Below are 24266 nucleotides of genomic sequence, written 5' to 3' on the forward strand. Positions count from 1 at the left end.
GGGGCTGCAGGGGGGGGGGAGCTGTAGAGACCGGCCCGGGGGCTGCAGGGGGGGGGAGCTGTAGAGACCGGCCCGGGGGTTGCAGGGGGGAGAGCTGTAGAGACCGGCCCGGGGGCTGCAGGGGGGGGAGCTGCGGAGACCGGCCCGAGGGGTTGCAGGGGGGGAGCTGTAGAGACCGGCCCGGGGGTTCAGGGGGAGCTGTAGAGACCGGCCCGGGGGCTGCAGGGGGGGGGGAGCTGTAGAGACCGGCCCGGGGGCTGCAGGGGGGGGGAGCTGTAGAGACCGGCCCGGGGGTTGCAGGGGGGAGAGCTGTAGAGACCGGCCCGGGGGCTGCAGGGGGGGGAGCTGCGGAGACCGGCCCGGGGGTTGCAGGGGGGAGAGCTGTAGAGACCGGCCCGGGGGCTGCAGGGGGGGAGCTGTAGAGACCGGCCCGGGGGCTGCAGGGGGGGGAGCTGCGGAGACCGGCCCGGGGGTTGCAGGGGGGAGAGCTGTAGAGACCGGCCCGGGGGCTGCAGGGGGGGGAGCTGCGGAGACCGGCCCGGGGGTTGCGGGGGGGGAGCTGCGGAGACCGGCCCGGGGCCGCCCTAGACGGCGGAGCAGCTGCCCTTGGTGCGCCCGGCTCCGCGCCCGTCGGGCTGGGCGCCCGCCCCCCCTTCTCTGGCTCCCCGCCCCCCGGGAGGCTGATGCCGGGCTCGCTCCCTGCCCCCCGGGAGCTCACACGGGGCCGCCGCACCAGCTGTTCGCTCCCGACCCACGGAGCGGGCTGCGAGGGGCGCACGCCGAGGAGCTGCCAAGCGGAGGCTGAGTGCGTCCCTTCCCCCTGCCGTGCGGTTTCAAGTGCGCAACCCGCAGCGCTCAGGGAGCAGCCTCTCCCTCCGCCGCGGGAACAGGCTGGTCGTGGGGAGGGGAGAGCTCCGATACTGGGTGTATTTTTACCTGGCGAGGGCTAGTTAGGAACATAGTACGAAGTGGGGGGGACCCGCCTCCCCATACCTTTTTAGTGCAAGGTGGTTCCCTGCTCCTCGCACTGAGAAGCTCTTGCATAACTCCTCACCCCTGCCCGGGGGTGGCGAGAATCCTAATTGGTTACTGCGCTCAGAACGCGTAGAGCTGAAAGGCGCTTCACAGCCCTCGAGGTTTTATCACTAGGGCATTAAAACACATCGTCAGTGACAGACACCATGCCAAAGACCGGCCGAACTGACAAACAAAGGACTCCAGGCCCCACCCCCAAGCGAGTTATACAAGGCTTAATTGTACAGTTTATAGTAATCATAAGCAAAGCCACGCCGCTTTTAGGGAACTATAGTATCTGTTTACATTGTGCCAGGATGCCAATCTTAGACTAAACCGAACATTAAATGATAAGCAGCAAAATGTCTACTTTGTCTTGTTTAGTTTCTCAGCTTAGATGCACGCACACACCTGTTTTTAGATATAAAAGATTTGAGTGTTACACAATTAACATTATAACACAGCTTATTTTATATAGGGTTAGCTGTATTGACCTCTTTACTGTAATTTTCAGTAATATCCACTGATTTGACTAGGCCCATGAGGTATCTTGAGGCTAAGTCTACCTCCCAGGATGCTGAAAGACGTTTTCAAAAATCAACTGTGTTCCCACATAATTAAAGTTTACGTGCATTGGCTTTAAAATGAATGTACTTGATGGTAGGGTTTTTGTTTAGTTTGTTTGTAATTGTTCCTGGAGCTAGAGTTGTAATTGTACCTTTTATTTTTTTAGAAATTGATTTCCATATGTGAATTTTTGAAACCATGTAAAAAATTGAGCCCCCGCTGTGCCAGACACTGTACAGATAGGAAAAGACAGTCTCAGTCCTGATGAGTTTACAGTCTAAATAGAGAAGACAAAAGACAGGAGAGGAGATAAATGTAATGTGGTTCATAGAAGGCTGCAAAGCAAGCCAGTAGTAACAACTCTGGGGCAGATACTCAGCTGCTTTTGACATCAGGGGAGCTATGACAATGTATGTCATCTGATGCTTTGACTCTTGGTCTCCCTAAATCCTAACCCAGTGCTATAGATATTAAACTGTACACATAACAGCATCTCCTTAGAAAAGGTTCGGAATCAAAGCCCACAGTCAGGTAGATTCTTCTATTAAAAAAAACTGATTAATTGAGTAACTGGATTCTTCTGTACTTGGAAAGTCAGGTAATAGGTCAAAAGTACAGCACGGCTCTTCAATAAAATAGTTTTAAAATGCATAAGCAAAGTACTTATATATCAATAAGTTTAAATCAGAGTTGTAAAAACAGGTAATTAGCGCACATGCTGTAATCATGTTTTATACTTCGCTTCCCCCCCCAAAGTCCCTAAAACAAGATGGCTGATGAACTAGGCAGATCTTATTTGTATTTCGAGTTCTCTCCAAATAAAATGTATGCTCTTGTTAATAAATTGCTAACAGTAAAAAGAAGGGGGGATATGACTGCTCTCTATAAATACATAGAGGGATAAACATCAGCAAGGGAGCAGGTTTGCTTAAATTAAGGAACCATGTTGATGCCAGCACATATGGATATAAACTGACTAAGATTTAGGCTTGAAATTAGACAAAGATTTCTGACCAAGAGTCTCCCAAAAGGAACAGTGGAGGAAGATGGTATGGGCCTGCCTATTATATGGCAAATGACCCATCTTCGTCTGCTATTACTATCTGTTTCCAATGGCCAGGGATGGGACACTAAATGGGAAAGGTTCTGACTTACTAGTGAGAATTTTTTCCCTGGCTCATGGGTCTTGCTCATACGCTGAGGCTGTGTCTAGACTGGCAAGTTTTTCCGGAAAATCATCTGCTTTTCCAGAAAAACTTGCCAGCTGTCTACACTGGAGACTTGAATTTCCAGAAAAGCACTGACGATCTCATGTAAAATCATCAGTGCTTTTCCGGAAAAACTATGCTGCTCCCGTTCGGGCAAAAGTCTTTTTCCGAAAGACTTTTGCCCAAACGGGCCAGTGTAGACAGCACAGTACTGTTTTCTGCAAAAAAGCCCTGATCGCGAAAATGGCGATTGGGACTTTTTTGCGGAAAACCGCGTCTAGATTGGCCACGGACGCAAAAGTGCTTTTTCGGAAAAGCGTCCTGCCAATCTAGATGCACTTTTCCGAAAATGCTTTTAACGGAAAACTTTTCAGTTAAAAGCATTTTCGGAAATTCATGCCAGTGTAGATGTAGCCTGAGTGTCTAACTCAAAGGCGGGGAACCTACATCCCTTGGGCCACACCCATCCCCCTGCTTCGTTGTATCTGGCCCGTGGCAAGTCTCCACGCTGCAGGTCAGAAGCTCTGAGCCTGTCCCTGTACCGCTACGTGCAGGAGGGATCAGAGCAACTGTGCGCGCTGCCCCTGCTCCCAGCACCGCAGTTCCTATTGGCCAGGAATCACAGCCAATCAGAGCTGCGGGGGGGCGGTGCCTGCAGGCATGGGCAGAGACCACCACACAGAGCCACTTGGCCTCTGTGCGTAGGGGCTGGGCATGCTGGCCACTTCAGGGAGAGGTGTAGGGCTAGGGCAGGCAGGCAGCCTGCCTTACCTCTGCTGACCCACTGACTGGGGGCTGCCTGAAGTAACTGCCGCCTGGGCTTAGCTCACACCCCCTCGTGTACCCTAGCCCTCTGCCATAGGTCAGAACCCCTTCCCATACTCTATCTCCCAGACCCTGCAGCCCAGCCCTAAGCCCCTTCCTGCACCCAAACACCCTCTCAGAGCCCCCCCTGCAAACCTCTTCCTGCAACCGAACTCCCTGCCTCAGCCTTGCGCCTGCTCCCACATCCCAACCCGGCGCCTCCTCCTACATCCTAAACCCCTCATCCCCAACCCAGAGCCCCCACCCCAGCCAAAGCCCTCATCTCCCCTCCCGCACAGAACCCCTCATTTTTGGCCCCATCTAAGAGCTTCTGTGGGTCCCTTCCCCCACAGGGCTGTGTGTGGCCCACGACTGCTTTTTCCAGTGGATCCATGGCCCCAGTCTTCCTGATTCTGGGATCAGGAAGGAATTTTGCCCCAAATCAGATTGGCAGAGATGCTGGATGAGTCTCACCTTCCTCTGCAGCATAGAGCCCAAGTCACTTGCCCGTGTGAATTAGTGTAAACGGTGGAGTCTGTATAACTTTAAATCTTTCACCCAAGATTTGAGGATGTCAGTAACTGTGGGTGATGGGCCTACTGCCGCCGGTGCGGGTGGGTGAGGTTCTATGGCCTGCACCACGCAGGAGATCAGACTAGATGCTCACCATCGTCCCTTCTGACCTTGACGTCTATGAAAGTAGAAGGGGAACCGTGTCTTTCCCTTTTGAACGCAGGCGAGCAGAGTTTTCTTTTCATTGCAGCAGCTGGTATCTCTCTGTGATTTTCCTAACCATCGCCCTGAAAACCACGATGAGTCAGTCTGTCTGGTGAAGGAAAGTGACCTCACCCCCACCTAGCAGTGCTGCAATAATGATGTATGGGCAGCGGGACATGCTAACAATTAACATACAGGCCTGCTGACAGGGAGGGGGCCATCACCCCAGGGCCTAGCGATACAAAAGGGCCCGGAGCTCTCAGCTGCTGCTTCTGCTTCTTTAAATTGCTGCTGGAGTACAGCGCTCGGGGCAGCACAAAGAACTGCCTGGCAGAGGCACGGTGCTAAGGGCTACCTGGTTCCAGCTCCACCTGGTTCCAGCTCCACCCCTTTTGCCTGTGGCCACACCCCTTTGGGGGTTGCTGTGCAAACCCTCTCCCACCTTGCCCAGGGGCCTGGTGTGGCACTCGGCCCTACTGTTAACGTGAAGTAGTAAACACAAGAGAGAGGAGGAAGTGGCAGAAAGAGGGGGACAAACTTGGCCTCTGCGGATGAAGCTAGGGAAGGGAAAATTTGCTAACGGTGAGATCACTTTGGGATGTGGGAATGATTTCCAAGGGAAGTGTTGGAAGTCCAGCCACGTAGGGCGTTCAAATGAGCCTGACAACACACTGCACAATGGCCCTTGGGGAGCAATCCTGCTCCAGCAGAAACGTGGACTGAAAGATCTGAAGAAGGGAGAGCAAGTGTGCAAAAGGACCATGCTGCAATGGCCGGAGCGACATGCGTAGAAACATTCAAAATCACAGACCTTGACTCCAGGAAACAGTTCCACATCATGGAAGCCAGCGGAGCAGAAGCCATGGGCGTAGTGGGGGTAATCCAACCTACCGCCTAAATTCCACCAGGTTTGCTGGGATCTGGCCTGTGCATGTTGCCTGCCAGAATTTGGTACCTGTTCATGTGGTACCTGGGGTGATGAAGCGAGATCTGGAGATAGCCATATACTCTATACGTCCAGATAACGGTGAAACTGTTTACTTCATTACTCACCAAAAATATTAGAGAACCACAAATATTTGGTCCTGAATATCCCTCCAGACAGTCTAGCAAAACCCGCACAAGTAAAGGGCACCACGACAAATCAAGCTACCACGCTAATCTAGACTGCAGTGTTTACTGTGTAACAGACCCTGGAAGCACGATTTTGGAGCTTGGCGCATTCATAGATACAGAACAGCAGGAGGTCATGAGGCGCATTCTGGTTAGGGAGCAGAAGAGAAAGGAACCACTGCCTACTTGCATTGCTCATCAGATTAAGAAACTGATTTATCCTACACTTAGACAGAAAAAGTTGAAGCTAGCAGGTGACTCACTCTGAAAAACACAAATATCCCTTGTATGATTTTTCTAGTGAGACAAAAGTAGAGTTTTTGCTTTTTAAAGACAGGAGGTACAGAACTGATCTCTCTCAAGCAGTTAATGACTGGTATAATAAACACAGTGAAAGTAACGAACACTGTGGATGACTGGTATAATAAACACAATGAAAGCTATGAACACTATGACTTCGTTCTTGATCTTTCTCTTAGGTTTATGCTGTATTACTACAATGGAGAACAGGAATGTAATAGAAACACTCATATTGTGTTTCTCCTATATTCAAGAGGTTGAAGATTAGATAAAACTCTGTCACACTGAAATTAATGGCAAAACTCCCACCAATGTCAAAGGGGTCAGAATTTCACCCACAGCATTACAGAGATGGGTATGAATGCCAGCTAGCAATTATGTAATTGCTATTTTTTTAGTCTATTCACTCTCTCCATAATAACCAATAGGCAGGGATATTTTTGACTGCTGACTCAGAGTTCATCCAATGCATTTTTTGTAAAGGGAGGGGAATAAGAATCATTACTGTAGATCTCACCTCATATGTGAGAAGTAGCATGGACTCCTACTTAGATGGAGGAGAAAGTGTCAGGGAAAGGTGGTTCTGTTACTTTCTCTGCCATTGTGGCTCTTTGTGAGTTTGGGTAATTCCCATTAACTCTCTTTGCCTCACTTTCCCTATCTGTACAATTCTACCTATGCATTGAGATCTGCAGCGCTATTACATGGGCTGAAGATTATTTACAGTGAAAACAATCAGGTCAGATTTCCATTGTGATATGTTCTCATTGAAAGGAAACACTAAATGGAAAATTATTTAAATAGAATGTGTTTCATTTTTAAAAATGTATTACAATTAAAATAAACAAATGAAAGTACAAGCAATTGTGAAAAACAGAGAGTAGATTTCAGGGATGAGCACATAGAAGTCAATGAGAGAACTGGGATTTGTTTGTTCAGGAAAAACTACAAATGAAATCTGTGAAAATCCTTGTTCTTACAGAACCCTGAACACTGTAACAAGTAAAAAGTGGCTCATATCTTCATAATTGATAACTGACTAGTCATCATCTTGACAAGGCCTTGGGACTAGCAAAATAAGCATTGCATTCAATTCCCCTCTGAACTAGGACTAGGTGATACAGAAAGAGAGAAACTGAAAGAATTACAATAATCAAACCCGGAGCTGGACAGAAAACAAGATCTCAGTTCCATAGGATATCCCAACATTTCAAAATGTAATTTCCTTCCAAAATTAAGAAAGGGATAGAAAATAAGATCTTAAGATATTAAGAAAAGGATAGAAAATAAGACCCAGAATATCTTACTGCCCCTGTATAAAACTATTGTACGCCCACATCTTGAATACTGTGTACAGATGTGGTCTCACCTCAAAAAAGGTATTTTGGCCTTGGAAAAGATTCAGAAAAGGGCAACTAAAATGATTAGGGGTTTGGAATGGGTCCCATATGAGGAGAGGTTAAAGAGACTGGAACTTTTCAGTTTAGAAAAGAGGAGACTGAGGGGGGATATGATAGAGGTCTATAAAATCATGAGTGGTGTGGAGAGGGTGGATAAAGAAAAGTTATTTATTAGTTCCCTAAATAGAAGAACTAGAGGACACCGAATGAAATTAATGGGTAGCAGGTTTAAAACTAATAAAAGAAAGTTCTTCTTCACACAGCGCATAGTCAACCTGTGGAACTCCTTGCCAGAGGAGGCTGTGAAGGCTAGGACTATAATAGAGTTTAAAGAGAAGCTAGATAATTTCATGGAGGTTAGGTCCATAAAAGGCTACTAGCCAGGGGATAAAATGGTGTCCTTGGCCTCTGTTTGTCAGAAGCTGGAGAGGGACAAATCGCATGATCATTATCTTCGGTCCACCCTCTCTGCGGCACCTGGTGTTGGCCACTCTTGGCAGACAGGATACTGGGCTAGATGGACCTTTGGTCTGACCCAATACGGCCGTTCTTATGTTATTAATTAAATAAAGTAAAAAATTTTGAAATTTCCCATGAAATGTAATTACCAAAAAAATTCAATTAAGATACAATGTTTTGTTTAGATATCAAAATATTAATTACGTAAATACATTAAAAGTAATATATTAACATGAATAAAAAGTTGAAACAAAACGTGATATTATCAAAATGGAAAGAAAAAAGTTTTGACTTTCTTCCATTAAAAGTGGTAAGCTTCCACCAAATGTTTTGCTCTAAATGAAACTGCATTTTCTAGCAGAAAATTATTCTGTCAGTTTTTTTGACCAGCTTTCCCAAATCCCATTTGTAGTCTGGAAGATGGAAAATTCCTAATTTTTTCAGCACATCTTGAAGTGCAAATATATTCCTGCTGACAACAAACCCTTAATTAAGATGACATTGGTTTATAGGAGGTTAGGTTGGTGGAATGTACGGTCAAGTGTCATTCAGGACACTGGACATGGCGAGCGTGCAGAAAGAAGCCAGTTGCCATTTCCATCTCTGGTGAACATGGGATGGGAATCAGAATCAAGCTTAACATTGCTAAGTATCTACAAGACATTCATAGTTCTTGTTTGCCGATGGGTAAGGCCAACCATCCCATGAAGCCCACAAAAATGGCAAACTACAGTACAAACAGGTGTTTAGATTTCAGAGACTTGGAGAATATTTGTAGTGGACTCATGCAACTCATTGCCTTGGGATTCAGACAGTCTCTCCTCAAAGAAAATTAAAAATGTATCCTCTACTGAGTCATTCTTCTTTACAAGCAGGTGGAGCAGTTTGGACTTGCCTCACTAGCTAGTTGGAAAAGCAGTTCTAGGGGGACTGTGATAGGCTGGTATGATAGAATCAAGCAACGAAAGAAACGGATGGAGTATAAGCAGCATGCCCTGTGATATTACAGGACCAGGATTCAGGACTCGGCTCTTCCCCTAATTTGCTGATGACTTCAGAGAAGTCAATATCTATCTATGACAATTGACTCATCTGATATATAGGCCAATCAACACACACTGCCTTAGGGACATGTTGTGTGGTTCCTTTGCAAACGCAAAGCAATTTGAGATCCTCTGATGAAAGGTACATATAATTAAGGTTAATCATGGCGGAAATGCTTGAGACAGACGGCTTCTTATCACTGTTCATTCACTCAGTCATAACCCAGTTCCTATACCTTTCACAAGTGAAGGGAAATCTTATGTTGCACTCACCTCAGATTTCTGGGGGTTCAAGAGACAGAAGGCTGGTTTTCAGCAGCCACTGTACACCTTGTACCACAGAAAATGCTAAAGGCTTCAAATACATGTTTCCAGTGAGGAAGGACGAGAGATGTTACTGACGTGATGATGAGGTCTAATTGTACAAATTATGAATTCTGATTTATATTGTAAAATTCTGATTTATATTGTATTCTGAAAAACGTGGATGTATATGGATCCATCACTGCTGACAGGCAGAGTAGCAGGTACACAGGGAAAACAGGGAACCCCACAAAAGTTAAGCTAAAAAACAGCTGCATTTTCTGAAAAACCAGTCTAGCTGATTTCTCTGAAGGGGGGAGCGGGGGGAGGAGATTGGAGCCATGGAACATTAACTGGAAATAAAACAATTGCCCAGGTGCCCAGAAGTAGAAATCACAAGAACAGGGGGAGCGAGCGAGACAGGAGGAAGTTTGGGGCAAGATCTAACAGACACAGGAACGGAGTCAAGGGCTCCCACCCAAGGGAGAGACCAGTGAGCATGCAACAGCCCGCATGAGGAGGGGGACATCTTATCTGCCTGCCTTCCTAAACCCAGATAATTCAGGCATTCACAAAGGTAGGGTGAACGAGAAAGTGAGGGACAGTGCAGTCAGATGTGTATTGTTTTGACTGAGCTATACTCTCCGGTGTGATATATGAATAAGTACAGAAGACCAAAAGTGAGGGAAGTGCCTCTGTACGGGGAAAGCTGTATAACTCTTGCATGGCTCTCAGTTAAACTGTACATCAGAAACTTCACACCTTTGGGGCAGAGTTCTGGGAGAGGGGTGTGTTTAAAGTAACTGGGGTATGTTGGGAGTCAGTACTGGCCCCTGGGACGTACAGCAGGTGGTGGGAGGAATCCCAGACTGTTTCCTTTAAGTAGTAACAGAGGAGAGTCAGCACCCACAAAGCGTGTCAGACATAGGGAGGAGTCATTCCTGCTGGTGCTGTCGAAGCTTAACCACCCTGAGATCCCGAGCATTGTACAATATGGAGTCTACTCACTGTGGGCCCAGTGGCTGGCTACAAGGGGACATTTGCTAGGATCTGGAATAGTTAACAGCTGGAGACATTAGTTATGTTTGAATCCTTTGTTACCAGGCAACCACAATACAGAATGATAGCCATTTGGTAAAGGACGCTCAAAACTATGGGGTAAATTGACAACATTATAGTTGTCACAAATATGATGTGGAAGCAGTTAGCCATCCTGCGAAAACATGACCATTTGCAAAGGACATATTCCCACTCATCCATCCACAGCATGCTGCTGTTAGATCTTTAGCTTTCTTACTTGCAGCAGGAGGAAAATAGAACATTTGGATACAGTCCCAAGTCTGGCTTTTGGTAACAAGATGTTATTCTGCAATCTACAGATACTTTGATGAGTTTCTGCAGGAAGTCACGCTGTCTAAAATAAAAATAATGCTTCAGTCTGAAGTAAGTCCAACATGTCAGTATATTTTCATGCCTATTGTGGTTCTGAAACACCTCCGCCCTCCCCCCCCAGAACTCACTTCTCTCCTACACAAAAACACGGGGGAGTGAAAAAGGCCTTCTTCAAACTCCAAGCACTCGAGAGAGAGAGAGAGAGAGAGAGAGTGTGCACGAACAAGGGAAAGTTTCAGTTCCACACCAGACACGGGTGCCAGAGGAATAGGTATCACAAACTCCAATATGTGCTATGCAAAATGCCTATTGTTCCAAATGCTATGCACTGTGCTATCATCATTCTATTACGCAGCATCTCCCATGGCAGCAAAACTCAATCAAGCCCGGATTCATGAACACCTGCATCCCTACTCTGCAAAGCACTTGAACTCATGCTTGCTGTCCCATTGAAGCTAGTATTTTTGTTTTTCCTCAAAAGAGATGACTTAAGCACATGCTTAAGTGCTTTCCTGAAGCACCACCCTTCTGCTTCCTACTCCTCTTTCAACAAAGTGCAATAAGAAGCATGGATTTCTGCTTGGAAATCCATCAGGTTACCAGAGTGTCATGCCACATTGGAACAGCTACCCCCCGATGACAACCTGGTGAGAGGCTGTTACAGGCTCAAGTTCCACCCCCATGCTGTTCACTAGCTGGTTGTACTAGATGTCTTCTTTCCTGCTCCACAGGCTCCCAATTTTCTTTAAATTGCCTTTTTAAACTGTCACTGCACCTCACTCACAGAGAATGCTGTCTGCGTTCTCAAAGTATGTGCAATCTGATTTGTATGAAATTTGGTCAATTTCATATACTGGTTGTGTTGTTTACAGTGATTTTTTTTATTATTTCAAGCATTACAAAGCTTTTCTTGGTACACAGTGATGGGGCTTTCCGGTAGCAAGCTTTCTAAAATAATTAAAAGGATGAATCATTATCATGAAGCAATGGTTCTTATATCTATTAGGACAGTTATTTTAAAAATGTTTTGATGAATCATATGGAACCACTCACAAATAGTGTATTATACCATGTTCATAAATATATTTCTTAGGAGAAAATAATTTTAAGAAAACAGCAGAGGCTTTTAACATTTTAATTGAAAAATATTTACAGCAGATGTTAGAAATGTGATGTTACAATACTGACGCATGCAAAACGGTGCTGGTTCTTTATTTGGCCTTCTACAAGTCTCTTTCAGATTTTCCAGCCAGTTCCATTAATTCAGTTTGGAAGTTTCAGTCTTGGATTTTCAGAATGCTTCTTTTCTCCAGATCATTCATTTCTTTCAATATCAGGGCAACGTTGTACCTTAATTCTTGAAACTTTGCAACTGGCACCTGAAACATAAGGTTCATTAGAACTGTGACTCATCTGGCTAATTCACCCATATGGATGGAAAACATTCTAGAACATCAGACAACATTTGCATAGACTTTAAACAAGATCAGAGGTTAAACTGCTAGATAATAACATAAGAATGACCACTGTGAAACAGACCAGTTTGCCGTCTAGCTTCAAGGGTGGGGCCAGATGCTTCAGAGGGACTAAACAAAAAAAGGTAATTTATTGAGTGAACCATCATCTCCCCTGTGGTCCAGTCCCAGCTTGTAGCAGTCAGAGGTTTAGAGACAAGAGCATGGGGACTGTGTCGCTGACCATCTTGGTTAATAACCATTGATGGACCTATCCTCCCTGAACTGGTCTAATTTTTTTTGAATCCAGTTATTCTTTTAGACTTCACAACATTCCTTGGCAACCGGTTTCAGGTTTTTATGTTGTGTAAACAAGTACTGCCTTATATTTGTGTTAAACCTGCTGCCCATTGATTTCATTGGGTGATGCCCAGTTCCTGTGCTACGTGAAGGGATAAACAACACCTCCCTAATCACTTTCTCCCTGCCATTCATAATTTTATAGACCTCTCTCAACCCTCACCTCCAGTCATCTCTTTCCCAGGTAGAACAGTCCCAGTCTTTTAAAACTCTCCTTATGTGGAAGTTGTTCCACACTTGTTGCCCTTCTCTGTACCTTTTCAAATTCTAATACATCTTTTTTGAAAAGGGGCAACCAGAACTGCACAGTGTTCAAGGCGTGGACACATCTTGGACTTATATATATAGTGGCACTATTATACTTTATGTGGTACAGGTTGGACCTCCTTGGTCCAGCACCACGGGACCCGACCACTCCTGAATGAGAGAATTTGCCGGACTAGGGGAGGTCTCCTGCCACTGGCTCCCAAGCTTATCACCTGCTGCTGGCAAGCTGCCTTCTCCCCCACCTCTAAACTGTCTGGGCTCCTTGGGCAGCACAGTTTCTGGCTCCTGCTGTAGAGCTCCGGCTCTAGCCTCGTGCTCCCAGGGGGCTGTCATGGTGCCCTGGCCCTATGCGCCGAGGGGGCTGCCACAGTGCTAGAAACTGTTGCAGGACTCCAGTCCCGGTCTCACACTGCCCCCAGCTGGATGCTGACCCTCCTGCCCGTGCGCTCCTGGGATCTTTAGCCCAAGAGCATTGATGGTCCCACTGGATGTTGCCGGACCAGAATGTGCCGGTTTTTGGAGGTATAGCCTGTATTCTCTCTCTCTTTCCTAATGGTTCCTAACATTGTTAAGCTTTTTGACTGCTGCTGCACACTGAACAGATCTTTTTAGAGAGCTCCTCATTATGACTTCATGGCCTCTTCCTTGAGTGGTAACAAGCTAATTTAGACACCATCATTCTGTATGCAGAGGTGGAATTACATTTTCCAATGTGCATTAGTTTGCATTTATTAACATTGAATTCCACCTGCCATTTTCTTGCCCCATCACCTAGTTTTCTGAGATCCTTCTGTAACTTTGCAGTCCACTTTATACTTAACAGCTGAATGCCTGTTGGCCAAATCCACTGTGGGACTTAAAAGAAAAAGCTGCATTGCTTCTATGCAGGGAATCAGCCTGGGAATACAGGAGTGAATGCAACTATTCCCAATTAGGCACTTCCACTGGAGAAGCTGAAGCATCTGATTTCCCCGAGGAGGCCACATATCAGAAGAACAAAAAAAACAGGGCTTAAAAAGAAAGGCTATAGGAAAGGAATAAGGCAGTGCAGGAGAGGCATTGGAAAGAAGTCCACGAACTGATGTATTTGAGGTGCGTCAGTGATGGTTTCTCATGGCCACCCTGTTAAGAGCAGCATCACTTAATTTTAACATCAGTGAACAGAGGAAAAATAGCAAGTGAATTACATTTTTTCCCAAGCAAATAATGGGAGTTTTGCTGCAGGAAGTGGTTCTGTGTCTGGTGAGGGTGTTTTTGGCAAAATCTGAGGAATAGATAACAACAAGGAATGCATGGTCAGAGTAATGACTAACCGGAGAGCAAGCTTCCAGAAAACACCTGCCAAGCAAAAGGAAGAACTAAAATGTGATAAGATCCATTTGCCAAAGCACAGTAGGTGCTGCAGGTTTTAAGACTGGCAGCAGCGTTTTGTGGATGACAGTATAATTTCAAAGAACATGTGAATGGGTGGCTAGCTAACACACCGGGGATCAAAATGCACCTCTGGAACATCCCAGGGCTGGCAGGTGAGGACTCCAGGAAATAGGAGAGGTGTGACTTTTGACAAGAAATAGGGAGGAGCGGCTCCAGGGGGGGAGCCGGAGCAACGTAGGTCTTTTGAAGAAGTGGGAAGAGAGTAAAGATGGGGAAGCCAAGTAGGTCACACCACATCTAGCAATGATGATTTAGGTGCAGCGCTTTGCACTGTATCCAGGAAAGAAGTAGGCAAGCAGAATTGGTTGCACCTCTGCAGATTATAAGATATCTTTGTGGGTTTGCTAGATGAGGACGCTTTGGTGGGTCCTAGCTGCACTGCACTGACTCTCTTCTGTAACTTTACAACAGCACAGAAAGTTGGAAAACCCCACAAACTCAAAGCAGGCTGAAAGTTTGACAACTGCTGCCAAGAAAACACAATTCAGGCTTGGTAAACCAATCCCCCGAAGTCCCAAAATCAGGATATAGATGGTATCAGTGCAAGCGAGCATTTCTTGGGTATAAAGGGTGCCGCTTGTTCAAAATGACTGGTTTAGGACTGGAACTTTCATGCTACATTTATTTAAAACAAGTGGTAAAGGCAGCTCCTGTGCTTGTCAATATAAATGAAGCAGTAGCTTAGAAAAAATCAGCATGTCAGCCCAGAATTCTTCTCATGACTCCCCCTCTCCACTAACAGGACGGAAGTGTGGGGCTAATGGAGGAGGCATAGGACTGAAAGTTGGGGAGATATGTTCCAGTCTCAGCTCTGCTACTGACTTGGTGTGTGACTCCAGGTTCTGTCTCCTTTCATCTTCTAAATGGGTATTATTTGTACTATTACCGCAGTGCCTAGGACCCCGAGCCTTGGGACAGAACCCCACCTTCAGGGCCCTATCTGAGAACGGACTATCCCAGGGCTAAGTGTTACAGCTCCGGTCTGAAGAAGGTACCGAGAAAGCAGGTGTGGAGACATACTTCTAAACTGTGAGAAGAGCAAACGGAGGCCATGTGAACTTCACAGCACATCGCAGGAACATGAGGTCAGCTGTGAGTAGCCAAGGCAAGTGTAAAACAAGAGGAACACTTCAGCACAGGTCAGCATGCAAGATGATAACCACAGGAAGCACTATACTATACTATACTCTCTGCAAGGCAGTAAACCCAGCTCTACCTATACAGAATTGCCCATTCAATCAACCTACTCCCATCTACATGCCGTCAGCATATGACAAACGTGATGGGAATAGCCAGATGACTATGGTAAGGACAATGTAACCAATAGAAAAGCGTGAGAACCAGATGCAGAAGAAACATTTTGCTGCAGTGAATGAGGGGTTTAAGGCATAATGAAATCTTAGGAAGCAGTGACGGTACTCCATGGAAGGTGAACGATGCTGGCCAGTGCTCCAAGAGAATTTTACTCAAACACTTCGAAGACCATACACTTCCAAACATTAAAACATTGGGCTGTACAGAGATAGCACCCAGGAACTACAGGAACACCATCCAACACAAGCCTACAGAATGGAGAATCTCTAGCGAAAGAAGATCCTCCAGAAGATCCTCAGTTGACCAATAAAACATTCCAAGTGTGACCCTAGTTGCCAACAACAGACGTTATGCTTGTTTTAGACCCTGAGGGTACATCTAAACTACATCCCTTTTCGATAAAGGGATATAAATCAGATGTATCAAAATTGTAAATGAAGCCAGGATTTGAATTTCCCGTGCTTCATTTACATAATAGAGTCCATGGCTTTTTTTCGAAAAGCCGCTTTTTGAAAAAAAGCCACGGTTAAGATGGGACATTTTTACAGGATCTTTCGAAATGGGGCATTTCTGTCGAAAATGCCCCGTCTTAACCACGGCTTTTTTTTTAGAAAAGCAGCTTTTTTAAAAGCAGCCACGGACGCCATTATGTAAATGAAGCGTGGGAAATTCAAATCCTGGCTTCATTTACAATTTTGATACATCTAATTTACATCCCTTTATTGTAAAAGGGATGTAGTTTAGATGTACCCAAAGAATCCAATGTTGAAAGAAGAAATACAACAAAAAAAAGTCACTTTTGCAGTGATGGCAGAGACTTCAAAGTAGCCCATCCAATCCCAAAGTATTAAACGAATATACCCCCAGGATTCCCCAAAAGACCACAAAGAAAAAAACAACATTACAGTAAATCTTGCCTGATCTCAATTAAAGACTTTTTTGGAAATTAATGTTAAGCCATTACATTATTTGTCGCATCTATGCATATTTGACACAAGTTAACAAACATACAGACTACTAGCTCTTAGTGTGTCATCAGCAATGCGGAAACTTTGCAAGAGATTTTTGGAAACCAGTTTTCACTTTTTTATGCTGGTATGACAAGTAGAAAATAATCTCAAATTTCCCTTTTGAAAATTAATTTTAAAAAAAATTTCCACAAGTTCAAACTCTTTGGGATTTTTAAGGAATCCACATCCTGTTTTGAACAACCATAAAAACCTGACAATGTGCATGCAGGCATTCCGGAGGCCAAATGAGGATTTTTTTTTTCATTTTTATTTTTAGAAGCAAGACGGTGACTTAAGAACAGCAAATATATTTGAAACCACGATTATGGGTAGTTTAAATAATTTATATTTTATAGTTCAGTCACAGTTGGAACTTTTTGAACTTCCAGACTGTTTGGATAAGTACCAGAATTAAAAAACCTCTGACTCTATTCATATTCTGTAAATTGGAAAGCAGTTATGACAGATAATACCTTAGGTATAATAATGCAATTACAATGGTGTACTATTAAGGCAGTTATGAAAAATGTGGCCACGTGACTTTATGCAAAACGCACATTCAGATAACATTAAAAACTGCACGCTGGCTGTCTTCTGAGTCCCCCTCCCCCTTCCTGCAGAGGTGAATACGAAGGTTAAACAACATTTTACCATCCGAGTCACTTAACAGGATGTGTGTGTTGATTGACAAAAATACATCAGAATATATGAGAACCAGTTTCCCCTTCAAACTGTCTTCTAAGCTGTGGTTTCTTTGTTCCCTGTTAGTTAGCATCCAATCTGCTCATCAGATCCATGGGTTGGATTAGAGATAAGCTGCAGAAGTGACTACTTATCCTGGCTGAAACGTACTAGCATGGCTTATCCAAATGCTTCCATGCTCCAAATAAGGATCCTTGCAGCCTACACACATTTCTACAGGCCCCAAAGGATCTTCAAAAGGGGATGTGGTCTGTCCAAAATAAAGCGGCCTTGGGTCCATGATTAACTGAATTACGGGGTATAGAGAGTATAGTCTTTGCACTTTGTTTTCACTACAAAATGTCATTATGTTAGAACACTGCTTCAAAGAGACCCATTAGCTAATAATACAGAGACCATGATTTTGCAATTGGTGTCCATAAGGACAATTTAAGTTCAGCATCATGTCAGCCCCATCATACTTAAACCTTGATCCTGGTGCAGTTTAGCCCTGATTAGCTGACACGATGGTGATGACTTATCTTTGTATCTAAGGCCAGGTCTGTTCCATGGTTGAAGGTCAGCTTAAGGTACGCAATTTCAGCTAAGTAAATAATGTAGCTGGAGTCATCACACCTTATGCTGAACTTTGGCGCTGTCCCCAGAGCAGGAAGTTGAGGGGAGACACTTTCCCATCGACTTCCCTTACTCCTTCCGAGGAGTAGGAGTACTGGTGCTAATGGGGGTACCCTCAGCGTTTGATGTAATGGGTCTTTACTAGACATGCTAAATCAATTGTCAAAAGATCAACCACTGCAGCGTCATTTTTTCCACAAGCCTAGATGTGTTCAAAGACATGGTTAGTGATATTAGCTAACCTGATTATTTACAGTCATAGTTTAACATGACATTAATTAGAGAAATGATGCTCTTAGACAAAATAAATGGGTTTCAATTTTTCTTCATCTGCAGATATCTAAAAAATTTCCAGGGGAGGTGCAGGCTCCTTTGGAAATCCTAGACATAGTCTTTCGACCCCCACAGGTCCATGGCCTACATGTGAAAACCATAGGAATAACTGGGGCACAGTGTGAAAGGATGTGGTCACAGAAGACCTATTGGGGTTGCTTCTCAATCACATACAGTAACAACCTCACATATGATTACACTCAGAAAATAGATGAGCAAATGCATAATATAGATCTGCTAATGTCAGGGTCTTAAAGAAAAGGTTAGACACGCAGATAATTAATGAGGCTGAGACTATAGTTACATATAGAGCTTACACAGTTACAGAAATGGAATGCCTCTTGTGCATGGGTCATGTAAAATTTGCATCCATATTCCTCACCACTTCGGAAGACATTCATTTTTCAGCATGAACAAACAAATCTAATGGATTTCTCTTTACCACTGCAAACATCAAAAAGCCAATGAATTCTTTGCTTTGGTCTTTATGGCTGAGGATGTTAGGGAGATTCCTAAACTTGAGCCATTCTTTTTAGGTGACAAATCTGAGGAACTGTCTCGGATTGAGGTGTCATTAGAGGAGGGTTTGGAACAAATTGATAAATTTAACAGTAACAAGTTCTGAAAGAACTCAAATGTGAAATTGCGGGACTATTCACTGTGGTTTGTAATCTATTCTTTAAATCAGTTTCTGTATGTAATGACTGGAAGATAGCAAATGCGACACCAATATTTAAAAGGGGCTCTACAGGTGATCCTGGCAATTACAGCCCTGTAAGTCTAACATCAGTATTGGGCACATCAGTAGAAACTATAGTAAAGAATAAAATTGTCAGATAGATTAACATAATTTGCTGGGGAAAGTCAACATGGTTTCTGTAAAGGGAAATCATGCCTTACTAGTCTACTAGAGCTCTTTGGGGGGGGGGGGGGTCAACAAACATGGGGACAAGGGGGATAAAGTAGATATAGTGTGCTTAGATTTCCAGAAAGCCTTTGAACAGGTCCCTCACCAAAGGCTCTTAAGCAAAGTAAGCTGTCATGGGATAGGAGGGAAAGTCCTCTCAGGGACTGATAACTGGTTAAAAGACAGGAAACAAGGGGGTAGGAATAAATGATCAGTTTTCAGATTGGAGAGAGGTAACTAGTGGTGCCCCCCCAAGGGTCTGTGCTGGGATCAATCCTATTCAATGTATTTATAAATGATCTAGAGAAAGAGGTAAACAGTAAGATGGCAAAATTTGCAGATGATACCAAATTGCTCAAGATAGTGAAGACCAAAGCAGACTGCAAAAAGCTTCAAAAAGATTTTACCAAACTAAGTGATTGGTTAACAAAATGGGGAATGAAATTTAATGTTGATAAATGTAAAGTCATTGTGGATAATTCTTTGAAAACATACATTTAGTGTGCAGCAGCCACCAAAAAAAATTAAACAATGTTAGGGATCATTAAAAAAGGGAGAAAGAATAAGACAGAGAATGTCTTATTACCTCCATATAAAACCATGGTACGCCCACATCTTGAATACTGCATACAGATGTGGTTACCTCATCTCAAAAAAGATATACTGGCATTGGAAAAGGTTCAGAAAAGGGCAACAAAAATGATTAGGGGTTTGGAATGGGTTTCCTATGAAGAGATTAAAAAGACTGGGACTTTTCATCTTAGAAAAGAGGAAACTAAGGGGGGTTATGACAGAAGTCTATACAATCATGACTGGTGTGAAAAAGTGAATAGGGAAAAGTTATTTACTTGTCCCCATAACACAAGAACTAGGGGTCACCCAATGAAAAGAATAGGTAGCAAGTTTAAAGCAAGCAAAAGGAAGTTTTTCTTTACACACTGCACAGTCATCCTATGGAACGCCTTGCCAGAGGAGGTTGTGAAGACCAGGATTCAAGAAAGAACTAGATAAATTCATGGAGGTTAGGACCATCAATGGCTATTAGCCAGGATGGGTTGGAATGGTGTTGTCCCTAGCCTTTGTCAGAGGCTGGAAATGGATGACAGAAGAGGGATCATTTGAAGATTCCATGTTCTGTTCAGTCAGTCTGCGGCATCTGGCATTGGCCACTGTCGGAAGACAAGATACTGGGCTAGGTGGACCTTTGGTCTGACCCAGTACTATTCACTGAAGAACTATTTATTTGGATTAATTATCTTGGTCTCCCAGTCCAAACATCAACATGTCTGAGCTAGCAGGACACTCATCTGCCTGAATAAGGCACTTTGAACTAGCAGATGGATTTACCCCCAAGACCTCATACCAACTCTTGGGGTGTGAACATGTGCAAAAATCCTGCTCACAACCAGTTCTGCAGCACCCAGATCTATGTGGCAGGTGGATTAGGATTTAAAATGAGACACGCTGCTTGTGAATGCTGATCTGCAAGTACTAAGGGAGACCCAGCAGCAGATCTCCTTGAGAGGATAGCTCCACTTTGAAAAAGGTACAGAGAGTTGCATTGCCAACTGCCTTTTTGGGGTCTGATGTCCCCTCTGGACTGAAAACCATGTACCCCCAAGACCAATCCTAGCAATTAAGGGAAGGAGGAACTGATTTTCCAATAGATTTTTGAAAATATTTGTAACTTTCAGCTGTGCTCATTTTTTCTAGGTAAGGTGAAATTCATTCTAGCGCAGAGGTTTAACGCAAAGCCTATTTCAGTCTTGAGTAACCTCTCAAAGTCATATTTAAACGGAGTGCTGCCCTTGAAGCCGGCCTCTCAACATAGGGGTGAATTTCATCCTTTGTTACATAGCACCTTAAAGACTTGACAAGGTAGCAAATCACAATTCAGCCTTTCCAAGCAGCTGTTATGTTAAGTCTTTCTGTTAAAGAGTTTTCTATGTTAAACATAGTAAAGGTTAAAAACAATGAGCAGTCCTGTGGCATCTTAGAAACTAATATATTATATTCTGAGCTTTCGTGGGTAAAACCCACTCCATCATATGAGCTGGAGTGGAAATTACAGAATCCAGTCAATTGTAGGACCATGAGCTGTGAAGTGAAAAATTCATTCTAATACCTGGTGCATAATCACTAGATAACTAGTGTATGAATTGAAGCCAAAAGTATTAAAAGGTGAACTACTCATGCAACACAACGTTATTTATAGAGGGCAACATTCTATTACAAAGGTTAAAATACAGACGAGTTCATGCCATTTTCTGGGAAGGCATTATGTACAATGTCATGCCCTTGCATAATTTGAAGTAAAGGTGACACCACAGATTTCTGTTTTCTTACCAGAAGCAGAAAGTGTACTAAAGAGAAAATGAATAGAGGAGCCCTGCAAATCCGTGGATACCTGCCAATATTCTCTTTGGGATATTCACTTTATATCCGGGGATGTAGAAGTGGATCTCTGTGGCTCATTTTTGTGGATACAAATATTGTATCTGCACAGGGCTTTAAAAATGAGTAAAGACACCTGATAACATTCTTTGGTGGCACAATTATCAGGCATAATGGTGCATCATGCATTTCATAAATTGCTTCAGTAACTTTCTAGCCATCAAAAACCATTGTCAGGTTTTAAGATCACAGTCGGTAATAAAACTATGAAGTGTTACTCATGAGAAATTATGCAGTACTACTTCGGAGTGATGACTATTACTTGGGGAAAGAAAGTTGTAACACCACATGCCCAAGAACAAGGTAAGAAATCATTTTGGCTGAAGTTTTGTAACATGTTGCATGTGGCTGCACATAACTCAGAAAATTCTAAAAGAAAAAAAATCAATAAAAATGAATCGCCCATGAAGGCTTTAACATTTTTAATAGCCATTTAACTTTCTAAAAAGAATACTAAGTGGGTCGGTCTCTATCTATAAGAACAACAAGAGACTTACTTCAAAGCGATGAGCTGTTCCATCTGAAAGCTTCAGCAACATTAAAATGGATGGTTGCAATGCACGGGCCAATGAACTGAAATTATTTACATAATTAGCATTAAAATAGCGCACATTTTCAGTGCTAATATATAGCATTATAAGTTAACCCTTTCAGATGTCCGAGAGAGAGGCCTTATACAGCGATGTTAGAGTTTAACCGATTTAACCGGATAACTGATAAGCTAATGCTTATTGGTTAATGTTATCCGTTTAACTCTATCCTACAGTGAAGTCACCTTCCTAGGAGCAGGGCCCTACTTCCAGGGAGGCTTCATGGCAGGTTCTGCAGTATGAAGCTTAATAAAGCTTTATACTGCAGAGCCCACAGCGCATGCAACCACTAAATCAGCGGTTACATGGTTACCTTATTAAATGCCTTTTAACATCCCCTGTCTCATATAGCTCACATGAATAATTTCTGAACATTTCAATCCAGCATTTACCTTGGGCTGAGTAAGACATTCAGAGGAACACATTCACAGAACCTTACCAAATTCACTTGCGTACTGAGGTAGCAGCATAAAAAAAAAAGGAGCCTTTATATTTCAAAGGGAATGTATTCAAACTTGCAATCATTACAAGTCAATCCTGGTGTAATGTCACTGATAGCTGTGAGGAATTATAGCCCAAACACGGTTAGCAAAAAAGAATCTTCCTAGATATCTAAGGTCATCCAAGATCATCTTCCTAGATATCTTAGGTCAAGCAGCACTAAGCAACAGTGCCTAAGTTGACTAAATCCTTCCATTCTTCCTATATTCTAAACTGCCGCTCCGGCTGGGGGAATCAAACTCTCCTGAAGACTGTGCTAAGTTTGTAGCTTGCTATTTTATTCCAGAGTCTATTCGGTGACCTGAAGAGTAGGAAATGAGTCATCTCTGTGCTACTTTCCATCATCAGATCTTGCCAAAGCCAGGTCAGGTACTGACAAGCGTCAGGGCCGGAAGCCTTGGGATCACTCTGCTTCCTCATCTCTTAAATAGAGAGGTGGCCTGATGATAAACAAGCATTGCTGACTGGGAGGGGAGTGGTAGGGTGACTGGAAAGGCAAATGAAAGGGAAGAATACAGAAAGCAGAAGATACAGCATTCCTGAGTTGTTTGGAAGGAATGGCAACAGCTGTGCCAAAGCGCATTTCTTCCCATCTGTTTGCCTTTGTCACTGAGATAGAGAATGCTGTTGTGCACTCTACTCAGGGCTACGCTCTGACACCATTCAGAAAGTGCAACTAGTTCCAAAGGTGGCAGGCTTACTAATAGTATATGCTGGAGCCCAGAGCACCAACGCTCTAAGAGCTGCACAGGTAGCCGATGGGATTCCAGGTGAAAGTCAAGGTGGTAGTCTCGGGATATAAGGGCAATCTTATCTAAGGGACTGCCTCTCCCCTTGGACCACACACACAATTGCAGTCAGTGGAGGGGCTAGAAATGGCACCTCTCTAAAAAGGGAAGTTTCTTTTTACTTCCACGCTTGGCCTGCCAGAATTCAAATTTATTAGCCTTCTCCCCAGGTTGCAAAGTTCATTTTTCTTTGTGGCATTTGGGGAGGGGAACAGGATGTGATTTGCTATTATATGATGTAATTACATAGAGGGACTGGAATGGATTAAAATTATGGGCAGGTCACTAAACAAGTTTGTTATATGAATTTTAAAATACCGAAAGGGTCTCTCAGTTTTGGAGGGAGCTTCTAGCCTGCGTGTTTTAGAAATCTAAACAAACAACGGAGGGCATTAAAATGCATGACTGTATTAACAAATGATGCAAGCATTTCCAACAGACTGATTTTATGTAACAGTAGCCTTGTATGTAATCTGATTTGGGTGTTACTCAAGGTTATTTCCATAATGTACCATTTAAGAGTGCATACAAAGCTATCAGAATGAGAAACATTTTACCACTGAAAAATGGCACTGCAATTAAGTCTCAGAATTGGAAAAACCTTTTCGCTGGTCCCACAGGCTTTTATTCCTTACCTTGTGGATATAGCCACATCCACTCTCCATTTCATGTCATTAACACTTGGCAACCTGTTTCCGTGTTTCATAGAACTGGCATCAACAACAGGACGCCTAGAAGATAAACCAGGGAAGGGAAATTATGATGCATATGTCTAAGGAAAAAAATGGAAAGGGCAAAAATCTCTCTCATTGCAAGCAAGTTTCCCCTCTGCGTCTAGCATCATTCAGAGCAGTCTGAAAAACTGTGGTTTTGTAAAGGGACTGCATCTTGTGGTCAGTGCTTCTCACTTTTTGTTGCGCTTTCCAAAAGGTAATTTATCAAACTACTGTGGTTAATTTCAGTAAACTGAGGTCACAGTAATGATCTGTAAGAGTTATGGTAGAGACCTGAGTGCTGAAATTAGAAACATAACATATAAGTCAGTGATGCACTATTTACAATTAGGGTCTTCTGCCAATATATCTTTATCTCCATGTGAGGCCAGCGCTGACAAATAAGAAAGGAAAGAGGGTTTAAACAAGGAAATTAAGACATGCAAACATGCTCCTCCCCAACTGCCCTCCCCTGAGCAAACATACAGACCTGCTGCAGCAGAG

General features: G+C 43.7%; 1 protein-coding gene across 1 annotated transcript in view; it reads right to left on the reverse strand.

The window, feature by feature from the left end:
* Positions 1 to 11441: 11441 nt before the first annotated feature.
* The window catches only part of COMMD5 (COMM domain containing 5), a 31073-nt gene continuing 18248 nt past the window's right edge, over positions 11442 to 24266 (reverse strand). Inside the window, exons 5-7 of the mRNA XM_075941122.1 lie at positions 23685 to 23780; positions 21668 to 21743; positions 11442 to 11699 (exon numbers count right to left, since the gene is read on the reverse strand). Of these exons, the coding sequence (XP_075797237.1) occupies positions 11598 to 11699; positions 21668 to 21743; positions 23685 to 23780 (274 nt within the window). The 3' untranslated portion in view covers positions 11442 to 11597. The remainder of the gene's footprint in view (positions 11700 to 21667; positions 21744 to 23684; positions 23781 to 24266) is intronic.

The sequence above is a fragment of the Pelodiscus sinensis genome, chromosome 13, assembly GCF_052426305.1.
Source record: "Pelodiscus sinensis isolate ZL-2025 chromosome 13, ASM5242630v1, whole genome shotgun sequence".
Classification (NCBI taxonomy): Eukaryota; Metazoa; Chordata; order Testudines; family Trionychidae; genus Pelodiscus; species Pelodiscus sinensis.